Below are 18,652 nucleotides of genomic sequence, written 5' to 3' on the forward strand. Positions count from 1 at the left end.
TGCAAATGACGATGACTATTTTCGCATCTCAATGTTGGCTCAATCTTTTTGCTTTCATGATGGATTACTGTATAAGTATCTTGATCATGCCAAAACCAAACGCCGAATTTATGCTCCTCCACGCTTAAGGTCCAACATTATCTGGCACTGTCATTCAATATCTGGACATGCCGGCACGGATAAAGTAATGATGATCATAAAGGAAAAGTTCACTTGGGAGTACATGAGACGTGATATTAGAAACGTTCTCCGAACTTGTGATGTCTGCCAACGAACTAAGCCTAATAATAGATTGTTGAGGGAGTTTCCAAAGCCACTTCTTCCCGAAAACCCTGGTGAAATATTGGCTTTAGACCTATACGGGCCACTCCCCAAGGCGAACCGCGGCAACAGGCACATTGTGGTGGCAGTAGATGTCTTCTCTAAGTATACGATGCTACTGCCTATACAGAAGGCTAATGCTGGAAACATCCTCCGAAGGATCAAGAAAAACATTATTCCAGAGATGGGAAAACCGGAGTTCCTACTCACCGATCATGGACCCCAATTTACATCTATGGAGTTCCAAACAGTACTCGAAGAACTCGGTATAAGACACATTATGAATTCTATTCGACACCCAGAGGCTAATCCCGCTGAGAGAATCATGCGCGAGATTGCAAGGTTTTGCCGTTTGTATTGCAGAACTCAACACTGGAAATGGATCGAAGTCTTACCCGTGATGCAGCAATGTGTAAATTCAACTGTTCATGAGTCTACGCAGGACATTCCCATGACTCTACATAGAGATGTCATGCCTGACAGGCCATGGGACCAAGTATTACCATCACCTCAAGATCCAGCAATTACTCATCAGACTCGCGTGGACGCAACAAAGGAGAAGCTCAGACACGCTGCTAGAATCAGAGAGAACCGATACCGAAACCACGCGTTTCGACAACCACTTAGAGTCAATGATTATGTTTTGATAAGAAAACCAGCTGTTTCACATCCCGAACTTCGCATTTATGCAAAGTTTTGCCCGCTTTATGTAGGACCATATAGGATTGCAGAGGTTCTCGAGAACGGGGCATACAAAATTAAGAAATTGGATGGAAGCATCGAGGGCATTTACAATGCAGCCAACCTAAAGAAATATTTCAGGAGAGAATATCATTAAAAGAAAATCCTATCGAATTTTCTTTTCCCCAGGAGGAGGGGGAGATGTACCGGTAACGGCGGTACAGACTAAGTCCCCGTTATGAAAATCTTAAACTTACGTGTTATGCTCCGGAACGCTTACGAAGAACTAACTCGACAGCGAGCGACAGCTGCGCGCGGGTGACGTAGTGAGCGGGTGACGTCACAGCATGCCTCGCTGCACTACGAAGCCTGGATTGATGGAGAATGTTCTACGAGTTTCGGATCAAATATAAATACGTGCTGCTTCGCTCAGCAGATCAGTGAAAGTGAATGTGAGTGTGTGTTGCAGCATGTTATAGTGAGCAGCAGTGCGCTGCAGAATGTGATGCCAGTTTGTGGCCGGGATTTCTATAAGCACACTAGACTGCAGTATTCGCACCGTCAGTTCGCGGGTGTGGTAATCGAGCGTGAAGCCGCTGCTAAGTTTCAAGTTCGTGGACTTTAATATAGTCACGTTGAATGTGGACTTATTCAGATTTCCTTATATTGTGACAACCTTTTACTCCGATAGGACGTGAGGTGAATTGTGTATCGTCTGGACATTATTTATTGACTGTTACTCTATACGAGTGTCCGAGACCCGCAAACATTTTCGAGTGTTCGAAATTGAAATTTTATGGACTTGAATCTGATTGCTCCTTGCCGAGGACTCGATACTTTAAGTTATAAACTGTATTTAATCCAAATTTAAATTACCAATCCGTAAATTGTGTCGACATTTTTGAACTGTACAGGTGTGAACAGCGCATCTCTATTTTAATGAACAGTGCATTTCTACTCTAATGAACAGTGTATTTCAATTCTGGGCACATTTAGTTTACGGACAGTCAAACCAAGGACTGTCAGTACTCAGTTAATTTCGTCTTTTGGTTTCAACACGTGAACGAGTTTGATTCACGAGCGGAAAATCTTTATTTCATTTAAATTGAACAGTGCTTCAATGAACTTACTTCATGTTGTCATAGGTGCAACAAACTTTAAGTAACTTTAAACTGGACAATCAGTTCCGAGTGGACTTTATTTTGTGAATGTTTCTTTCATTTGACACGTGATAAAGTTAAGTGACATTTCACCGAGACATTTGTGTTTGGACTTTGTCAAAAGCATTTATAAACACTCTATCATCTGTGCAGAAGCAGCCTTTGCACTAACTCGACCCAGAGCTGAACAATGTTCATTCATGTTCACCATTTACAAGGACTACCTCGACGCCATGGATCTTCAAAGCACCGAATAGATCTTCTAGAACTTCCATCGGGGGACGAATGGTGGTTCGCTGCTATGGAAAATGGAGCTGCCGGAATCCAAGGACATCGCCAGCCGTAGGACGAGGAACTTTTTCGACTGTATACGCTGTACAGAGGTGATATTAATTTCAATCTTATAATAAACTCTGAAAACAAAGTTTTTAAGATTTCTTTTAAACAAAACCCTCTCCCTCTGTATGCACTTCAGCGACTGGTACACGCCCTGCGTCTCATCTCTACCAAAGTACCAAATTTACTGTTACAATACCATTTAGGGAATTTTAGAAACTTCATTGAACAATTCCTGGAATTTGACTTGTACAAAGTTTACAAAGTAATCCACTAGCCATATACACTGATACCAAAGTAAAAGCTTACCTCAAAGTTTTTCAGTTCCTTAGCATATATCCTGGTATCGTTTTCAGGAACTTGGAATACCCTGAGCATGACAAAAAGAAGATGAAGACAATGTGGACCTCTGCCGCAACTGCACGACTGTAACAAAAGTCAATCACTGATTAGATCATACATACATATAGTCCTATACATACATACATACATACATACATACATACATACATACATTACACTACGTACATCATTATAGACCGTTATGCCTTTCAGCATTCAGTCTGCAAGCCTCTGTCAATTTATTGAACGCCGCCACAATCCTCTATATGTAACTAGCTCTGGGGCCTCGTTTAGTTCTATACCTTACCTTCAAATCGTTAGAAACTGAGTCCAACCATCATCATCCTGGTCTCCCTCTATTTCTCGTACCCCCCATGTATAAGTTCATTATTACCCTAGGTAACCTATCCTCCTCCATTTGCCTCACATGACTTCACCACCACAGTCCATTTATGTGTACAGTTTCATCAATCAAGTTCATTCCTAACTTAGCCTTTATCTCCTCATTCCGAGTACCCTCCTGCCATTATTTGTGCTAGCGATCATTCTCGCTACTTTCATGTCTGTTTTTTCTAACATATGAATAAGATATCCTGAGTCCATCCAGCTTCCACTACCGTAAAGCAAAGTTGGTCTCAAAACAGACCAGTATAAAGATAGTTTTGTCCGTGAGCTGGCTTCCTTCCTACAGGATACAGTTGACCAAAACTGTGAACTCACTACAATAACTCTGATGCACCTTAATTCAATCTCACAATACTACCATCCCAGGAGAATACACACTCTAAATATGTGAAATTATGTACCTGTTTTAGTTTCGTATTCCCAACCTGAAATTCAATTCTCTTAGTTTCTTAACCTACTGACATCACATTAGTCTTTAAAATACTAATTTTCATATCATACTCATTGAACCTATTTTGCACGCTTTTGGCACAATCTGCCATGAAGACCAAGTCATCGGCATAGGCCAAATTAAGGTTTATTACATTTCCACCAAATTGAATCCCTCCCTGCCACTTCATAACCTTCAGTAGATGACCCATGTAAACTATGAACAACAAAGGTGAAAGATTTCAGCTTTGTCTAACCCTTGAAAGTACCTTGAACCAAGAACTCATTCTACCATCAATTCTCACCATAGCCCAAATATCAACATAAATGCCCTCAATTGTTTTGAATAATCTACCCTTAATCCCATAGTCCCCCAGTACGGTGAACATTCTTTCCCTCGGTACTATGTCATATGCCTTCCCTAGATCTACAAAACATAAACATAACTATCATCTATTCCTCTCGTAAATTTTTTTAATTACCTGGCACATACTGAAAATCTGATTCTGACAGCCCCTCTGTGGTCTGAAACCACACTGGTGTTGATCCAACTTACTCTCAACCCCCGATTGCACCGTCTTCCAAAATGACAGTGAACACCTTGCCTGTTATATTGATCGATGAAATACCTCAATAGTTGTTACAATCCTTCCTATTTGCTTGCTTACAGATAGGTGCAAACTTTTGTCCCATCAGAAGGTATCTTACTTACATTCCATGCTACCCTAATTACTCTATGAAGTATTCCCACTATATTTCTTCATTTCAGATCTAATTTCATCTATTCCTCCAGCGTTATGACTGTACCGGGCGGTACACCTCTACGCGACGCAAGTTCAAATCTTGTGCCAATTGAAACTTCTCTACTGGAGAAACCCGGAACTTTAACCACTGAACTAACTCTACTAGTTATCAGAAGAGGTCACTGAGTGTTTTTGATTTGCTTTTGTTTTTCATTGATCAAGAAGTGTGAACATTCTCTAACATATGTCTCTTCCAAAAAAAAAAAAAAAAAAAAAAAAAAAAAAAAACTATGGTAATACACTCTGGCGCAATGGAATAAACTCTCTTGAAGACATTTTGTATTCTTAAGTTTTGTCTTTACTAAATTTTGTTCTTTTATTTTTGGGGTTGGCAATATTAATCTTTCTGTCCGCCAGTTTTGAACTCAGCCAATCCCGAATTTCTTTAATTAATTTCTGACCAATAGTGTCCTTCTTCTTCGATGTTGATGTATAACTTTTAGCGACCCAATAAAATTGAGGGGGTGTGTCTACTCATTCTTGAAAGGTCTCGAATTCTCCACGAGGGTATAAAAACTGCTGATTTTCTTGTCTCGGGGCCACTAGTATAACATCTAACTCAGTGTGTGGATATGTAGCAGGGGGCGGGAAGCGCCTCTTTCTTCAAGCAGCAGTTCTTCTACAAGGTAATGGCCTGTTAACATCTTTATTTCTTGCCTAGCTCAGCAGTTTAACTCTCGGGGAGGGTTCAAATCCTTTAATATGTAACCTACCACTTTAAAAGTAAGTTCCTCTTCTGTCTATGTAAAAACTTCAAAACTCTTTAACTGTAAAGCGGGGATAAAGAGTGCTTTACCCTTTGAACTCCCCTTTCATTTTGAAATTGAGGTGACCACGTTTTCATAACCGTTTCTACACTTCCTTAATGTATTATAGTTTTCTCATACGGGTCACCTCCCTAGCTTGGGATTAGCCCCTGTGTACCGGCCTAGAGCCATTTAGGTTTTAAAAGGTGTTTTGGAGTGCAAGCTCACGCATCCAGTCCTTTCTGTACTTTGGGCCAGCAACTTAACCTGATGTTTTATTCTCATTCAGAAGACCCTGTAGGTTGGGTAGTAAATACCCCTGTTTCTTTGTGCGCCTTGAGGGCAAATAGAAGTGAAATTCGTTGTGGCCTTTGATAGGCTTGAACCTTGAGAGCAGGTCTGCTCTTTCCTAAATTTAATTTCTGTGTGCCTCTAGGAGGCTTAACATTGTAATTTGGAGCAAGTGCTCCTTGGCATGATGGGGTTTTCTGCCCCTTGGTTCAATTTGGTACCTTGGTAACGTTGGGCTAATAGCTCAAGGATTGTGATTGTGGGGCTCGAAGCCCAAATCTTGTAACGAACTGTAATTTGTAATTTCTTAATTTGTTGATGTGCTACTTGGTACCTGTTATACTCTGTTATTGGTTGATTTTGGAAAGAAAATATAAACTTTGTTAAAGTTTTAAATTAACTTTAATTTTGTAGTTGAGACCTATTCCAGCCCGCACCTTCTTTCACCTCTAACTACCACGGAAAATTCCGTAACAAGTGGTAGCAGAGCATGGTTGAATGGGTCTCAATTTAGCCCCTTTTGATGGCTAAATCTTGCTTTGTTTTGAACTCTAACAATTTTCTCAGTCGCTGGCATTTTTTGATTTTTCCAAATTTGTAAAGTTCTGTCATCATGCCCGGCCCTCGCGATGTCCTCCATCCCGGCTATTTGCGCAAGGAGGAATTGATCTATGAATTAACAATTAGAAATGTTCAATCTGGAGGCACGGTTGCGGCCGACATCACTAAGCTTAAAGATTCCCTTGTATTGCCTATTACCATCCCAACCTTGGGAGAGAAAGATATTGACGATGCTCTCTCCACGATCACTGATAATGCTACTGAGCTAGCATCTGTGGTTAGTTTTTTTGAAGGTGGTGATCCATCACCTAATCAGCTCAAAGGGGTACAAGCTAGATTATACCATTTTTCTAATAGAGTTAGTGATCTATTGTCTCTTAAGTTGAGTGACATTCAAGGGAAAGAGGCTAGTGCTCTTCTCGAAAACCTTGCTAAACTGTCCAGTAAGATTACCCTATTGTTAACCGGGGCAGTCCCTCCCAAAACCGACCAACCTGCTACGGTAAACGTAGATAGCAAGGAAGAGTCTTCTAAAGGAGAAGAAAATAGGAAATCTATGGGAGCTCAACAAACCTCTGCCCCATTAGACAACGAATCTGAGCGTCGTAACTCGTTGAATAATGCCCCTTCCGAAACAGCTTCTCCGCCACTTAGGCCTCTACCTACTATGTCACCTGGCTTCAGCAGTTTGCCCCATCCTTTAGCAATGTTACTTAGAGGTATTTCGAAATTGTCAGTCAATTCCACCAGTGATGTTATTGCTTTTCTAAGATTTTTCGTTGAGTTTCAGGATCATGCACTTGTTTTCTCTCTTTCTCCAAGTCAAATCCTTCAAATTATTTACCCTTATTCCATTGGTGTCCTCTTAGACAAGATAGTTAGGGCAACTGCCGAACAATCAACTATTGAAGAGTTTCATGCACACCTTCTGGCGAATTTTATCCCCGCTCGAGCTAGGTCATCGCTAATTCAATAGTACTACTACCGAGTACAGCGACTCGATGAAAACCTGGCAGACTTCATCCAAGACATCAAATTCTATACTAGGGTGTTTGCTCTTCATTTTCCAGAAGATCAAATTGTACAGGCTATTGTGGAAGGAATTTCCCCATCTTACAGGTCCTACTTGTGTTTTGCCGAGCTAGAGGCTATGGCTGTGTCAGCCGAAGGGGTTAGATATGCAGACACATTACGTGTTGCGAGGGAGCCCCCTCCGTCTTCAAGTAACTTTCGGCCTCCGCCTCGCCGAACTGTCACGACTCGCAAATGTTATGCTTGTGGCTCAGCAGATCATCTTCGGAACAAGTGCCCCTTGATTAAATCCAATGGGACAAACAAGAGAGCAGGGTCATCCCAAGGCTGCTTTAAATGCGTCGCTTTTTCCCATATCGCCAAGAATTGCCCGAATTCTAATAGCATTCCCTCCTGCTCATCTTCGGGTGCAACCTCCACCAACAATCATAAGTGACTAGTGGCTTCGGCTGAGTCGGCTAACCCATCTTCCCGAAGCTCAGCCCCACGTAAACCAGTCGAAATCTCAGGGAAAACCCAGTCTTCGAATTTACCTTTCGAAGGTCCCAAGGAATGCCTTAGGATTGCGGCGGATACCCCCGCACCTGTTCCTTTTCTCACAATTGAATTGAATAATGAGCCCGTAACGGCTCTTTTAGACTCAGGGAGTGTTTGTTCTATTATTTCGGCTGAATGGTATTCCAAATTAAAATATGTGTGTAAACTTCCTGATTATTGTTCGTCTTTGGTTCAGTGCGTTTCGGCAAACTCCTCTCCATTAGAAATTGTAGGTTTTCTGTATGCTAAAATTAGAATTGCCAAATTTACTTGGAAGGTTTAACTGTTGGTGGCTAAACGCTTGTCTTGCCCCATTATATTGGGAGCGGACTTCATGTCTCACACCGGTCTAGTGCTCGACCTTCAGAGAAAGTCTTGCACTTTCAAATTTGCGAGTAATTCCAAAATCCCTTTATTAAAATGTAGTTCTGTGTCATGTTCATCTGTTTCGCCTACCCAGGATGAGATGTTGTTAGACCTTAGACATCTACCTGAGGAGCAGGCTGATAGTATTCGCAGGTTGTGTCAGTCGTTTCCAGAAGTTTTTTCTGATACACTTGGTGCAACTGACCTTATCGAATACAAGATTGAGGTGACGGATTCGATCCCTGTTAGATTTCCGCCTTATAGGCTGTCTCCACCTAAAATGAAAGCTCTGAAGGAAATCATAGATCAGATGTTGAAAGATGGTATTATCCAACCCTCTAAGTCGGCGTATTCTTCGCCTATTTTTCTAGTCCCAAAACCCCAAGGTGGTTTCAGGCCTGTGATTGATTATAGGGCTCTCAATCGGAAGGTGGTGTTACAATCTGTGCCCCTTCCAGACCTTCACTCTTGTTTCTCATGGTTTCGAAAGGCTAAGTTCTTTACCATCTTAGATCTTAATCAGGCTTATAATCAGATACCGTTAGCAGAGGAATCTAAACACTTGACAGCTTTTGCCACAGATTGGAACTTGTACGAATACAACCGCATGCCTTTCGGACTCCCCGCGGGAGCAGCTGTGCTTACGAGACTGCTAGATAGGGTCTTCTCCGACATTAAATTTGAGTATTTATACCATTATCTTGATGATGTCGTCGTATTTTCTGAGACCTTTGAAGAACATCTAGATCATCTGAAAGAGGCCCAGAGTCGCCTTCGTAAGGCAGGGTGAATGGTGAAGTTGTCCAAGGTTGCCTTCGCTAAACCTTCCATGTCATTCCTAGGGCATATTGTGTCGCCCGATGACGTCGCTGTAGATCATTCTAGAACACAGGCCATCCGCGATTTCAAACCTCCCAAGGACATCAAAGGGATTGCTAGGTTCATTGGTACGGTGAATTTCTTCAGGAAATTTATTCCAAATTTCGCCAATAGAGCGGCGCCCTCGAACTTACTTCGTAGGAAAGGCGTGAAATTTGAGTGGGGACCTTCTCAACAAGCCGCTTTTGAAGATCTCAAATTAGCTCTGTGTAATGCCCCTGTTCTCGCCATGCCTCATTTCTCGAAGAAATTCATTGTCCAAACTGACGCGTCGTCGTCAGCGGTGGCAGCAGTCCTTTTTCAAGAGACTGAACTAGGGAGGCGACCCATTGCCTATGCATCTAGGACATTATCGGCCCAAGAATCCAAGTATTCCATCTATGAACTTGAGGGTTTGGCTGTCTTGTTTGCTCTAGAAAAGTTCCGCCTCTATCTGGAACATGTCAAGTTCATCTGGGAGACTCATTACCAAGCCTTAAGCTGGGTCTTAGCTAGGCTGCGTCGTACGGGTCGCATAGCCCGCTGGGCCATCAGAATTTCTGGCTTCCAATTTGATGTCAGGCATATAAGAGGAACGGAAAATGTTGTGGCAGATGGTCTAAGCCGTATGTTTGCCAATGATATAGAGACTCCTGAACAGGTTGATAGTTCTTCATCTCCTGAGTCCATACCTCCTGAGGTTAATGCCATTCTAACTGATGCTCCCATGCTCTTTAGGGATATTGAAAAATATCAACGTGAAGATCCGACGCTGGCCCCTATCATGGAAACCCTTTCTTCGGGGGAACATGTAGTCCCTTATGTATTGAGGAATGGTGTTTTATGTTGCCCGTCGGGGCATTATAAGAAGATGAAAGTTGTGGTTCCAGCTGTTCTCGTACCTATGATCTTCAAGTATTACCATGAGACCCCACTAGGGGAGCATTTAGGCATCTTCAAAACCCGTGAAAAGATCCGTGAATTGTTCATTTGGAAGGGTATGGTCGGAGAAATCCGTGAATTAGTAAAAGCTTGTAAATCTTGTTGGCTTAGTAAACCCACCATGTCCACTAAGCAAGGGCTCTTGTCTTCCCACCAAGCGTCGCGCCCCATGGAACGACTCTATATCGACTACGTCGGACCCTTCCCCCAGTCAAAGGGGAATGCAAATAAATTCATCCTTGTGTATGTAGATGGTTTTACAAGATTTTCTTGGTTATTTCCGACTAAGCTGGCTACCGCTCAGTCCACCATTTCTTGTTTAAATTCTATCTTTGCTTCTTTTGGTCCGTGCCAATATATTGTATCTGATAATGCTAAAGCCTTTACCTCTAATCTTTTTCGTAAATTCTGTTTTGATCTATCTATCTCACATGTAACAACTTCTGCTTACTATCCTCAACCATCTCTGGCTGAACGGGTCAATCGTAATCTGAGGGCGGCGCTGATTGCCTATCATCACGATGATCATTCCAGGTGGGATACATCCCTGCATTGGTTAGCCTTCGCTTTGAACTCGGCGGTTCACGAATCTCATAAATTCACCCCTGCTTCATTGATGTTCAAGTTTGTACCCAACATGCCGCTCTCTAACCTGTGGTCTCTTAGCGATATTCTACCTGAGGCAATAGATCCAGATAATATTAGAGATCTTTGGAAGAAGGCCAAGGCCAATCTTAAAATTTCTCATGAAAAGGTTAGGGAAAGATATGATCGTGGACGGAGGCCCACCAACTTAAAGGTAGGAGACCAAGTTATGGTCAAGAATTTTATTCCCGCGGGCAAGCTTGCCCCCAGATTTCATGGGCCATACACCGTCTTGGATTTTTTAACACCGGTGACTTTGTTAGTGAGCAATCCAGCCACCGAGAGAATATTTAGGGTTCACCTGTCCCAGGTGAAACCTGTGTAAATTACTTGCTCCTTGGATTTTTAACATCTTGTAAGAACCCCAAAAGGTTATATTTTTCTCTAAATCCTTGGGCTTCTGCCCCTTATAGTTTTACATTTCGTTTTTTTAGTTATCTGCTCTGTATAAACATTGTGAAACCTTCTCTGAGGTTACTCTGCTGTCCTCTCCGTATGGCCATTACCAAGCTCCTGTCTCCTGCTAAACCACACCAGTGGCATTAAAATAAAAGTAATGAAATAAAAGTTTCCACCCTGCTGGCCTCTCAGCCTCATCTCCAAGACAGTACCCTAAAAAATTATATTCCAACAAAATTCTGCCGCCGAGATCTTAATGTTTCAGTGCCCCCGCAGCCGCGCGGCGCCGTACCGCCACTGAGGTGGGGTATGGGCCCACTCCACTCCAGTGAGGTCAACCAGTGTACGGCGAGCCGGAGTTCTCCTTCCGGCCAAGGCTGATGTGCGGCGCACCACCTGCAAACTGCTCGAGGACTGTAAACAATCGTCGCGTCTGCGGCGTCCTTCACCACGACTACCTCTCTCATAGTAGCTGGAGAGGTGTATCTCAGGGTACTTGAGTGGTCCGAGCGGCCTCCACTGGATACAAGCAGCGGCGATAGTTCTTACAGTCAAAATTAATCGACAGCTTATGTGCTTCTTAAGCTACATGGACATTCCATATCCGCAATTTCTACATTTTTGCTCCAATTAACATTTGGTGGACTCAAAAAAAATTTTTCCTTTCAAGAATTAAAGTTTTTTTCTGAATTCAACTACTACAAACATAGAGACCTTTCATCAAAATCTACTACAAAGAAACTCTAAAGCTGGACTTAAACTAGTTTCATCAGATCATTTAAGAAACCTTCGGCTACTGGAGAATTTTATTTTCTCTTCTAAATCCTTCTGCAACTACTTTCAATAATCAACACCACCAACTTGGACTTGGTTTTGGAACAATTTTTTTTTTCTTCTCTGTGTCACCCCGTGGAAGAACTTTTAGGGGGGGGAGGTCTGTACCGGGAGGTACACCTCTACGCGACACAAGTTCAAATCTTGTGCCAATTGAAACTTCTCTACTGGAGAAACCCGGAACTTTAACCACTGAACTAATTCTACTAGTTATCAGAAGAGGTCACTGAATGTTTTTGATTTGCTTTTGTTTTTCATTGATCAAGAAGTGTGAACATTCTCTAACAGATGTCTCTACCAAAAAAAACTATGGTAATACACTCTGGCGCAATGGAATAAACTCTCTTGAAGACATTTTGTATTCTTAAGTTTTGTCTTTACTAAATTTTGTTCTTTTATTTTTGGGGTTGGCAATATTAATCTTTCTGTCCGCCAGTTTTGAACTCAGCCAATCCCGAATTTCTTTAATTAATTTCCGACCGATAGTGTCCTTCTTCTTCGATGTTGATGTATAACTTTTAGCGACCCAATAAAATTGAGGGGGTGTGTCTACTCATTCCTGAAAGGTCTCGAATTTTCCACGAGGGTATAAAAACTGCTGATTTTCTTGTCTCGGGGCCACTAGTATAACATCTAACTCAGTGTGTGGATATGTAGCAGGGGGCGGGAAGCGCCTCTTTCTTCAAGCAGCAGTTCTTCTACAAGGTAATGGCCTGTTAACATCTTTATTTCTTGCCTAGCTCAGCAGTTTAACTCTCAGGGAGGGTTCAAATCCTTTAATATGTAACCTACCACTTTAAAAGTAAGTTCCTCTTCTGTCTATGTAAAAACTACAAAACTCTTTAACTGTAAATCGGGGATAGAGAGTGCTTTACCCTTTGAGCTCCCCTTTCATTTTGAAATTGAGGTGACCACGTTTTCATAACCGTTTCTACGCTTCCTTAATGTATTATAGTTTTCTCATACGGGTCACCTCCCTAGCTTGGGATTAGCCCCTGTGTACCGGCCTAGAGCCATTTAGGTTTTAAAAGGTGTTTTGGAGTGCAAGCTCACGCATCCAGTCCTTTCTGTACTTTGGGCCAGTAACTTAACCTGATGTTTTATTCTCATTCAGAAGCCCCTGTAGGTTGGGTAGTAAATAGCCCTGTTTCTTTGTGCGCCTTGAGGGCAAATAGAAGTGAAATTCGTTGTGGCCTTTGATAGGCTTGAACCTTGAGAGCGGGTCTGCTCTTTCCTAAATTTAATTTCTGTGTGCCTCTAGGAGGCTTAACATTGTAATTTGGAGCAAGTGCTCCTTGGCATGATGGGGTTTTCTGCCCCTTGGTTCAATTTGGTACCTTGGTAATGTTGGGCTAATAGCTCAAGGATCGTGATTGTGGGGCTCGAAGCCCAAATCTTGTAACGAACTGTAATTTGTAATTTCTTAATTTGTTGATCTGCTACTTGGTACCTGTTATACTCTGTTACTGGTTGATTTTGAAAAGAAAATATAACCTTTGTTAAAGTTTTAAATTAACTTTAATTTTGTAGTTGAGACCTATTCCAGCCCGCACCTTCTTTCACCTCTAACTACCACGGAAAATTCCGTAACAATGACAATGGAGTTTATTTACCATCCTTTCTACTTCCTCAATTGAATTTCACCAACATCATTTTCCTCCTCCCCATAAGCTTAGTTGTTCGCAACATCACCAGAAATATTTCCTTTTCCGTTGAGAAGATTTTCAAAATCTTCCTTCCACCTGTCCAGTGATTCCCTGAGACCTACTAAGATTTCATCTGATTCACCCAAAACACAATTCATTTACTTTTTACCTCTCTTGCTAAGATGCTTTATTACTGTCCTGAAAAGTTTCCCAGCCACCTGTCCTAGCCTTTCCAGGTCATTATCAAAATCTTCCCGTGACTTCTCCTAGGGCTCAAAAATTATTCATTTCACTCTGTGTCTTTAATCCATGTATAATTCCCTGTCTGCATCAGTCCTTGTTTGAAGCCATTTCTGATACACCTTCTGTTTACATTTACAAGCTGCTCTCGCTTCATCATTAAATTGTACCTACAATTAGTGGTAAATAAATAAATAAATAAATAAATAAATAAATAAATAAAGAAAGAAAGAAAGAAAGAAAGAAAGAAAGAAAGAAAGAAAGAAAGATACTAATACTTATCAGTCTGCCAAGTCCACTGAAATGCATGCATCATCCGACCCTATGAACAACATTTTCACACCATTCATAGCGGGGACTGGCTGCATAAGGAATGGCATTACTAGCATTGCTCAGCAGAGTTAAAATAATTATTCAGTATCACTTTATGCAATTCTATCTAATTTTAGGCACACGTTAAAGAAAGAATAGTTGGTAATACAGATGACCAGTGAGGAAATGGAATGTTCTAGATGTAACCATTTTACCTGAGGTCCAATAACAACCCTGTACTTGTGTTCTGGTGAATCTCCACCAACCAGGAATGAATTGGGACCTGGTTGCTGTAGGAGATACAGGCGAGCTTTTTGAACACGCCGGACTCGCCTCTTCACTGCTTCCATCACAGATGGATCAAGGGCTCCTGGACTTGGTGGCCGTCGCCCAGATCCACCTCCACCAGGGCTTGATGGGCGCTGTCAAGTAAACATATGCATATTTAGGACAATGAAGATGACCTTTACGTAGGCATTTGTTTTTGTGAATGAATTCCATAGTAATATGAACTTCAACATCAACTCTTCATATAAGAACATAAAGTAGTGTGCAAAATGTACTTACAGAGCGAGTAATACTAGGTGACCTCTTCCTTGAATGACACCCCTCCCCAGAGACTGAGGGAGGGGTTCTGGAACGGTTGGGGGGAGAGGCACATTTGTTTGCAATCTGAAAAGAGAGATTAAAAGACATTTTAATATTCAATCATAGTAATAAAAGATTTACAAAGCATATTGCTACGTCTCTCATCTCCCACTCTGTACAGGCCACAGCAAAATGTATCATCCACTGTGAAGTCCCAGTCTTATTAATGGCTGTGACAGTACGGAAGCTGCTGAGATTCGGGTGGTACTGAGTAATTTAATGACATTCGGAGCATGATTAGTGTGTGTGAATATCTCATACGGCAGATTGTGCTGCAATAGCACTTCCTGGACCAGTGAGGAAAGCAATGGAGGATCAAGGGGAGGGAGGACCGAGCAAGTGGCCATGCAGTTAGGATCACGCAGCTGTGAATGAGATAGTGGCTTCGAACCCCACTGTTGACAGCCCTGAAGATAGTTTTCCATTGTTTCCCATTTTCATAACAGGCAAATGCTGGCTGGGGCTGTTCCTTAATTAAGGCCACGGCCGCTTCATTTCCACTCCTAGCCCTTTCCTATCCCATCGTTGCCGTAAGACCTATCTGTGTCGGTGTGACATAAAAGCAAAGTGTGAAGGGACAGGGAGGGCTGCATGCAGTTTACAACAGTATACTATGGGGAACATACACAGAACTTGTCTTAACAACATACAAAACTGAGAAACCTCATCTGATATATTTAGCTTTAACACTATTCTCTGATACACAGATGTGCAAGCCCTCCCAGTCTGATAGCGAGCAACTGTCAATGATGAGGATCCAACTAGTCTCAATGCTGAAGAATTCACAAACATAATCTGTTAACTGCAAGAAATTCTCCCAAACTTGAATACTATGGCACTGCAAACCTTCATGTGATCATGGGCTACTAACAAACAGCTGTATTCTCTCCTCTGGGGAGTATAAGGTTCAATGTAATAGCTCCTACATTAGTACCAGTTTTCAGTTTTGGAACCAGGCCACTATTTTTTGTATCACATAATAATGTTACTTGATATTAACATCCCTACGATTTCCAAAGTTTTTAAGAGGCACCTTGGTATCGGAAATCTGTCTTGCAGGAGTTCTATGACATGCTAGAAGGCAAATACACAATGTTGCATTTAAATACCCTTAAGTGCCATAGATTCCATCCTGGAATGGATCTACCATCTAGAGAAAAGGGCAACGACTAGCGGACTGCGACAATAACAGCACCTATTTCTTCAGTCAAATAGCTCTATGATCGTCTTGATAATGCTTAGTTAATCCTTTTCCATTTTTCCAGGCTGAGAGAAAATCTGTAAAGGAGAGCTGGAAATCAATTTTTGAGCCACCTGGACAGCAATCAGATGGACTAGGACGTATGTCAAGAAACATTGCAGGTCAGATAACAGTTGTACATGTTTTGTAAGAATAGCCTAATCACTGCAGACATTTTCGTAGAACAGTCTATATTTTAACAGCTAGAGATGTCAAAGTCTTATTCCAATAAGAGTGACTTAAATGGTTTCTCACCCAGGTTCCTTCAGTTCAGATTCCAGTCATTGTGAATGAGGTTTCTGAAGTTATATCCTAGATGCTTGGATTCTGTGTACATAGTGTAATACTTGTGATACTAATACACAAATACTAATGATTTTGTCATTGATAACAGCGACTAGAAACAACAACACTGTCTACGTTATGACCAGAGAAAAAAGAGGCTGCTCGGTATTTCTTATATTTTAGTGGGAACACAGGCTAAAGAGAATATTTCAGATACTTATAAGAAGTTTTCCCAGGTGCATATCCTGTGCACTAGTTGCAATACCTCTTGTTTTTAATTACATTCTTCCTTCTAAATTCCAAATTTTAGACTATGACATTTTTTACTGTTTAAATAAGCCCTGATCTTCCAACAACACTACTCATACACCGACTGCTTTTCAGCGGGGTGAAGAGCTGCTGAGTTTGCTGGAGACACCACCAGACACCATTCTTCACACTGCAATAACCTTGCAGACGTAACAAGTGCACTGCTGGATGGTAGTCTTAATGTTGTCAGCCTAGTGCCCTTATTCCACTCTAATAATATATTTTTAATTTCTTCAAAAAGACCTATTTTGATAAACCACAAACTGTGTATTGGTTCTTTTTCCATATTTTTATTTCTATGTTTTAGGACTACAACAGATTTTATATTTTTATTTCCTTAGAAGGACATGGCTCAAAAATTCACCAAAATAAAAGGTAACTATACAAACAACACAAATAAAAATTCAAATTTCTTAATATTCCTAAATGGGTTTATATAAAACAGATTATTCTTATTCTTCTTCTTTTAGTTACCTGGAATCGACACTTTGTACAGATTTAGCCAAGTTTTACCATCGGACGTCTTTCCTGCCACCAACCCTATGAGGAGGGATGTATTCATTGCTGCGTATTTCTGTAGCGGTATAAAGTGTAATGTATTGTACATAACGAAGATATTATTAGGACGAACACAAATACCCCTGAGCTAGTGGAATTAATTAAACGATGTTAAAACCCCCGGCCCGAGCGGGAATAGAAACCGAGGTCCTCTGAAACAAAGATCACTACAATGACCATTCTCAGCCAAGGAGCTGGACATATTTATGTAAAACAGATTAGGATGCTCTATTATTATTATTATTATTATTATTATTATTATTATTATTACTGGCATCGTCATTATAAGGAGAGCTAGCGCTGACATTGGCAGCAGACTACACCGCTGAGTTTTTATCAACATTGGTAGGTAGTACTATTATGTGCACTATTCCGATTTTTTAAAATATAAATTTCACGATTACTATTACGTTGTTCGTGTGAGTGGGACCTTGCCGTTGTTCTCTGAAGAACGCAATAGCAGTCCAACTAACTGTGAAGCTTCAACTCAAAAAAACTTTGCTTCTGTTTTCAACAGTAAGCAAATAAACTCAATGAGCAATATTAACCGTTTTCTTAATGACTGTCCTCAACAACTGACTCCAGAAACAGACATATGTTTTCTTTTTTATTATTTATAATTGTTCTAATGTGTCAAGGGTGATGGGAGAGGGTAGTAAAATTAGTTAAGTGGCTTAGCTGATTTATTCCCAGCCGGAAGGCTAAGGTTCGAATCGCGGTGGATCCCGGGTTGAGATTTTCATCTCAAAATTCATGTGGGCGTCACGAAGGGCATCCGGCCTTAAACCCCCGGCCAAAACCAAAACATGAGCCTGGATGGCTCCAGCGACCCCAGAAGTAGCTGGGATAAACTGAAGGAAGTTTTGTTTTAGAGTGTGAAGGGTGGAGAGCCTCCGTGGCCGGCGCACCGGCCTCTCATCGCTGGGTTCCGTGGTTCAAACCCCGATCACTCCATGCAAGATTTGTGCTGGACAAAGAGGAGGCAGGACAGGTTTTTCTCCGGGTACTCCTGTTTTCCCTGTCATATTTCATTCCAGCAACACTCTCCAACATCATTTCATTTCATCCGTCATTCATTAATTATCGCCCCAGAGGAGTGCAACAGGCTTCGGCAGCCGGCACATTTCCTATCCTCGCCGCTAGATGCGGGCTTCATTCATTCCATTCCTGACCCGCTCGAATGACCGGAAACAGGCTGTGAATTTTCAATATGATGGGTATGTCCACCACGCGAGTTGGCTAAGCGGTTCGCGTCACGTAGCCGCGAGCTTAGATTCGGAAGCCAGTAGGTTCGAACCGTACTATCAGCAGTCCTGAACATTGTTTTCCGCGGTTTCCCTTTTCAAACCAGGCAATTTGCAGGTCGCTTCTTTGCCACTCCTAGTTCTGTCACGTCCCGTAAGCGCCATAGTCAGTGCGACGTAAAACAAATAGCAAAACAAGTTGCTATTTCAAGATGGATGTGTAAAATTCCCATGCTTGTGCTGATGTCTGCGTAAGTGGTTGACAAATGCAGATGTTTTGTTCCAGTACTTCGAAGATATTTTGGTTATTTTTCTCATGACTAAGTAATTGAAGAATTATTATTTTCCTCCCTTAGAGGCTTGAAGAAACTTCCTATAAACTGACAATTTCATGTCATAGAGAATTCGCCGGACTGAGCAGTTCAGACGGTAGAGCGCTGGCCTTCTGCGCTCAAGTTGGCGGATTTCAATCCCCGCTCAGT

At 41.7% G+C, this 18,652-nt stretch overlaps 1 protein-coding gene across 1 annotated transcript in view; it reads right to left on the minus strand.

Moving 5' to 3' along the window:
• Nucleotides 1-18,652, minus strand: part of LOC136863948 (mitogen-activated protein kinase kinase kinase 1) — a 545,708-nt gene that overhangs the window by 97,057 nt on the left and 429,999 nt on the right. Inside the window, exons 4-6 of the mRNA XM_067140398.2 lie at nt 14,454-14,558; nt 14,102-14,308; nt 2,808-2,924 (exon numbers count right to left, since the gene is read on the minus strand). Of these exons, the coding sequence (XP_066996499.2) occupies nt 2,808-2,924; nt 14,102-14,308; nt 14,454-14,558 (429 nt within the window). The remainder of the gene's footprint in view (nt 1-2,807; nt 2,925-14,101; nt 14,309-14,453; nt 14,559-18,652) is intronic.

This window comes from Anabrus simplex, chromosome 2, assembly GCF_040414725.1.
Source record: "Anabrus simplex isolate iqAnaSimp1 chromosome 2, ASM4041472v1, whole genome shotgun sequence".
In the NCBI taxonomy this organism is placed as follows: Eukaryota; Metazoa; Arthropoda; class Insecta; order Orthoptera; family Tettigoniidae; genus Anabrus; species Anabrus simplex.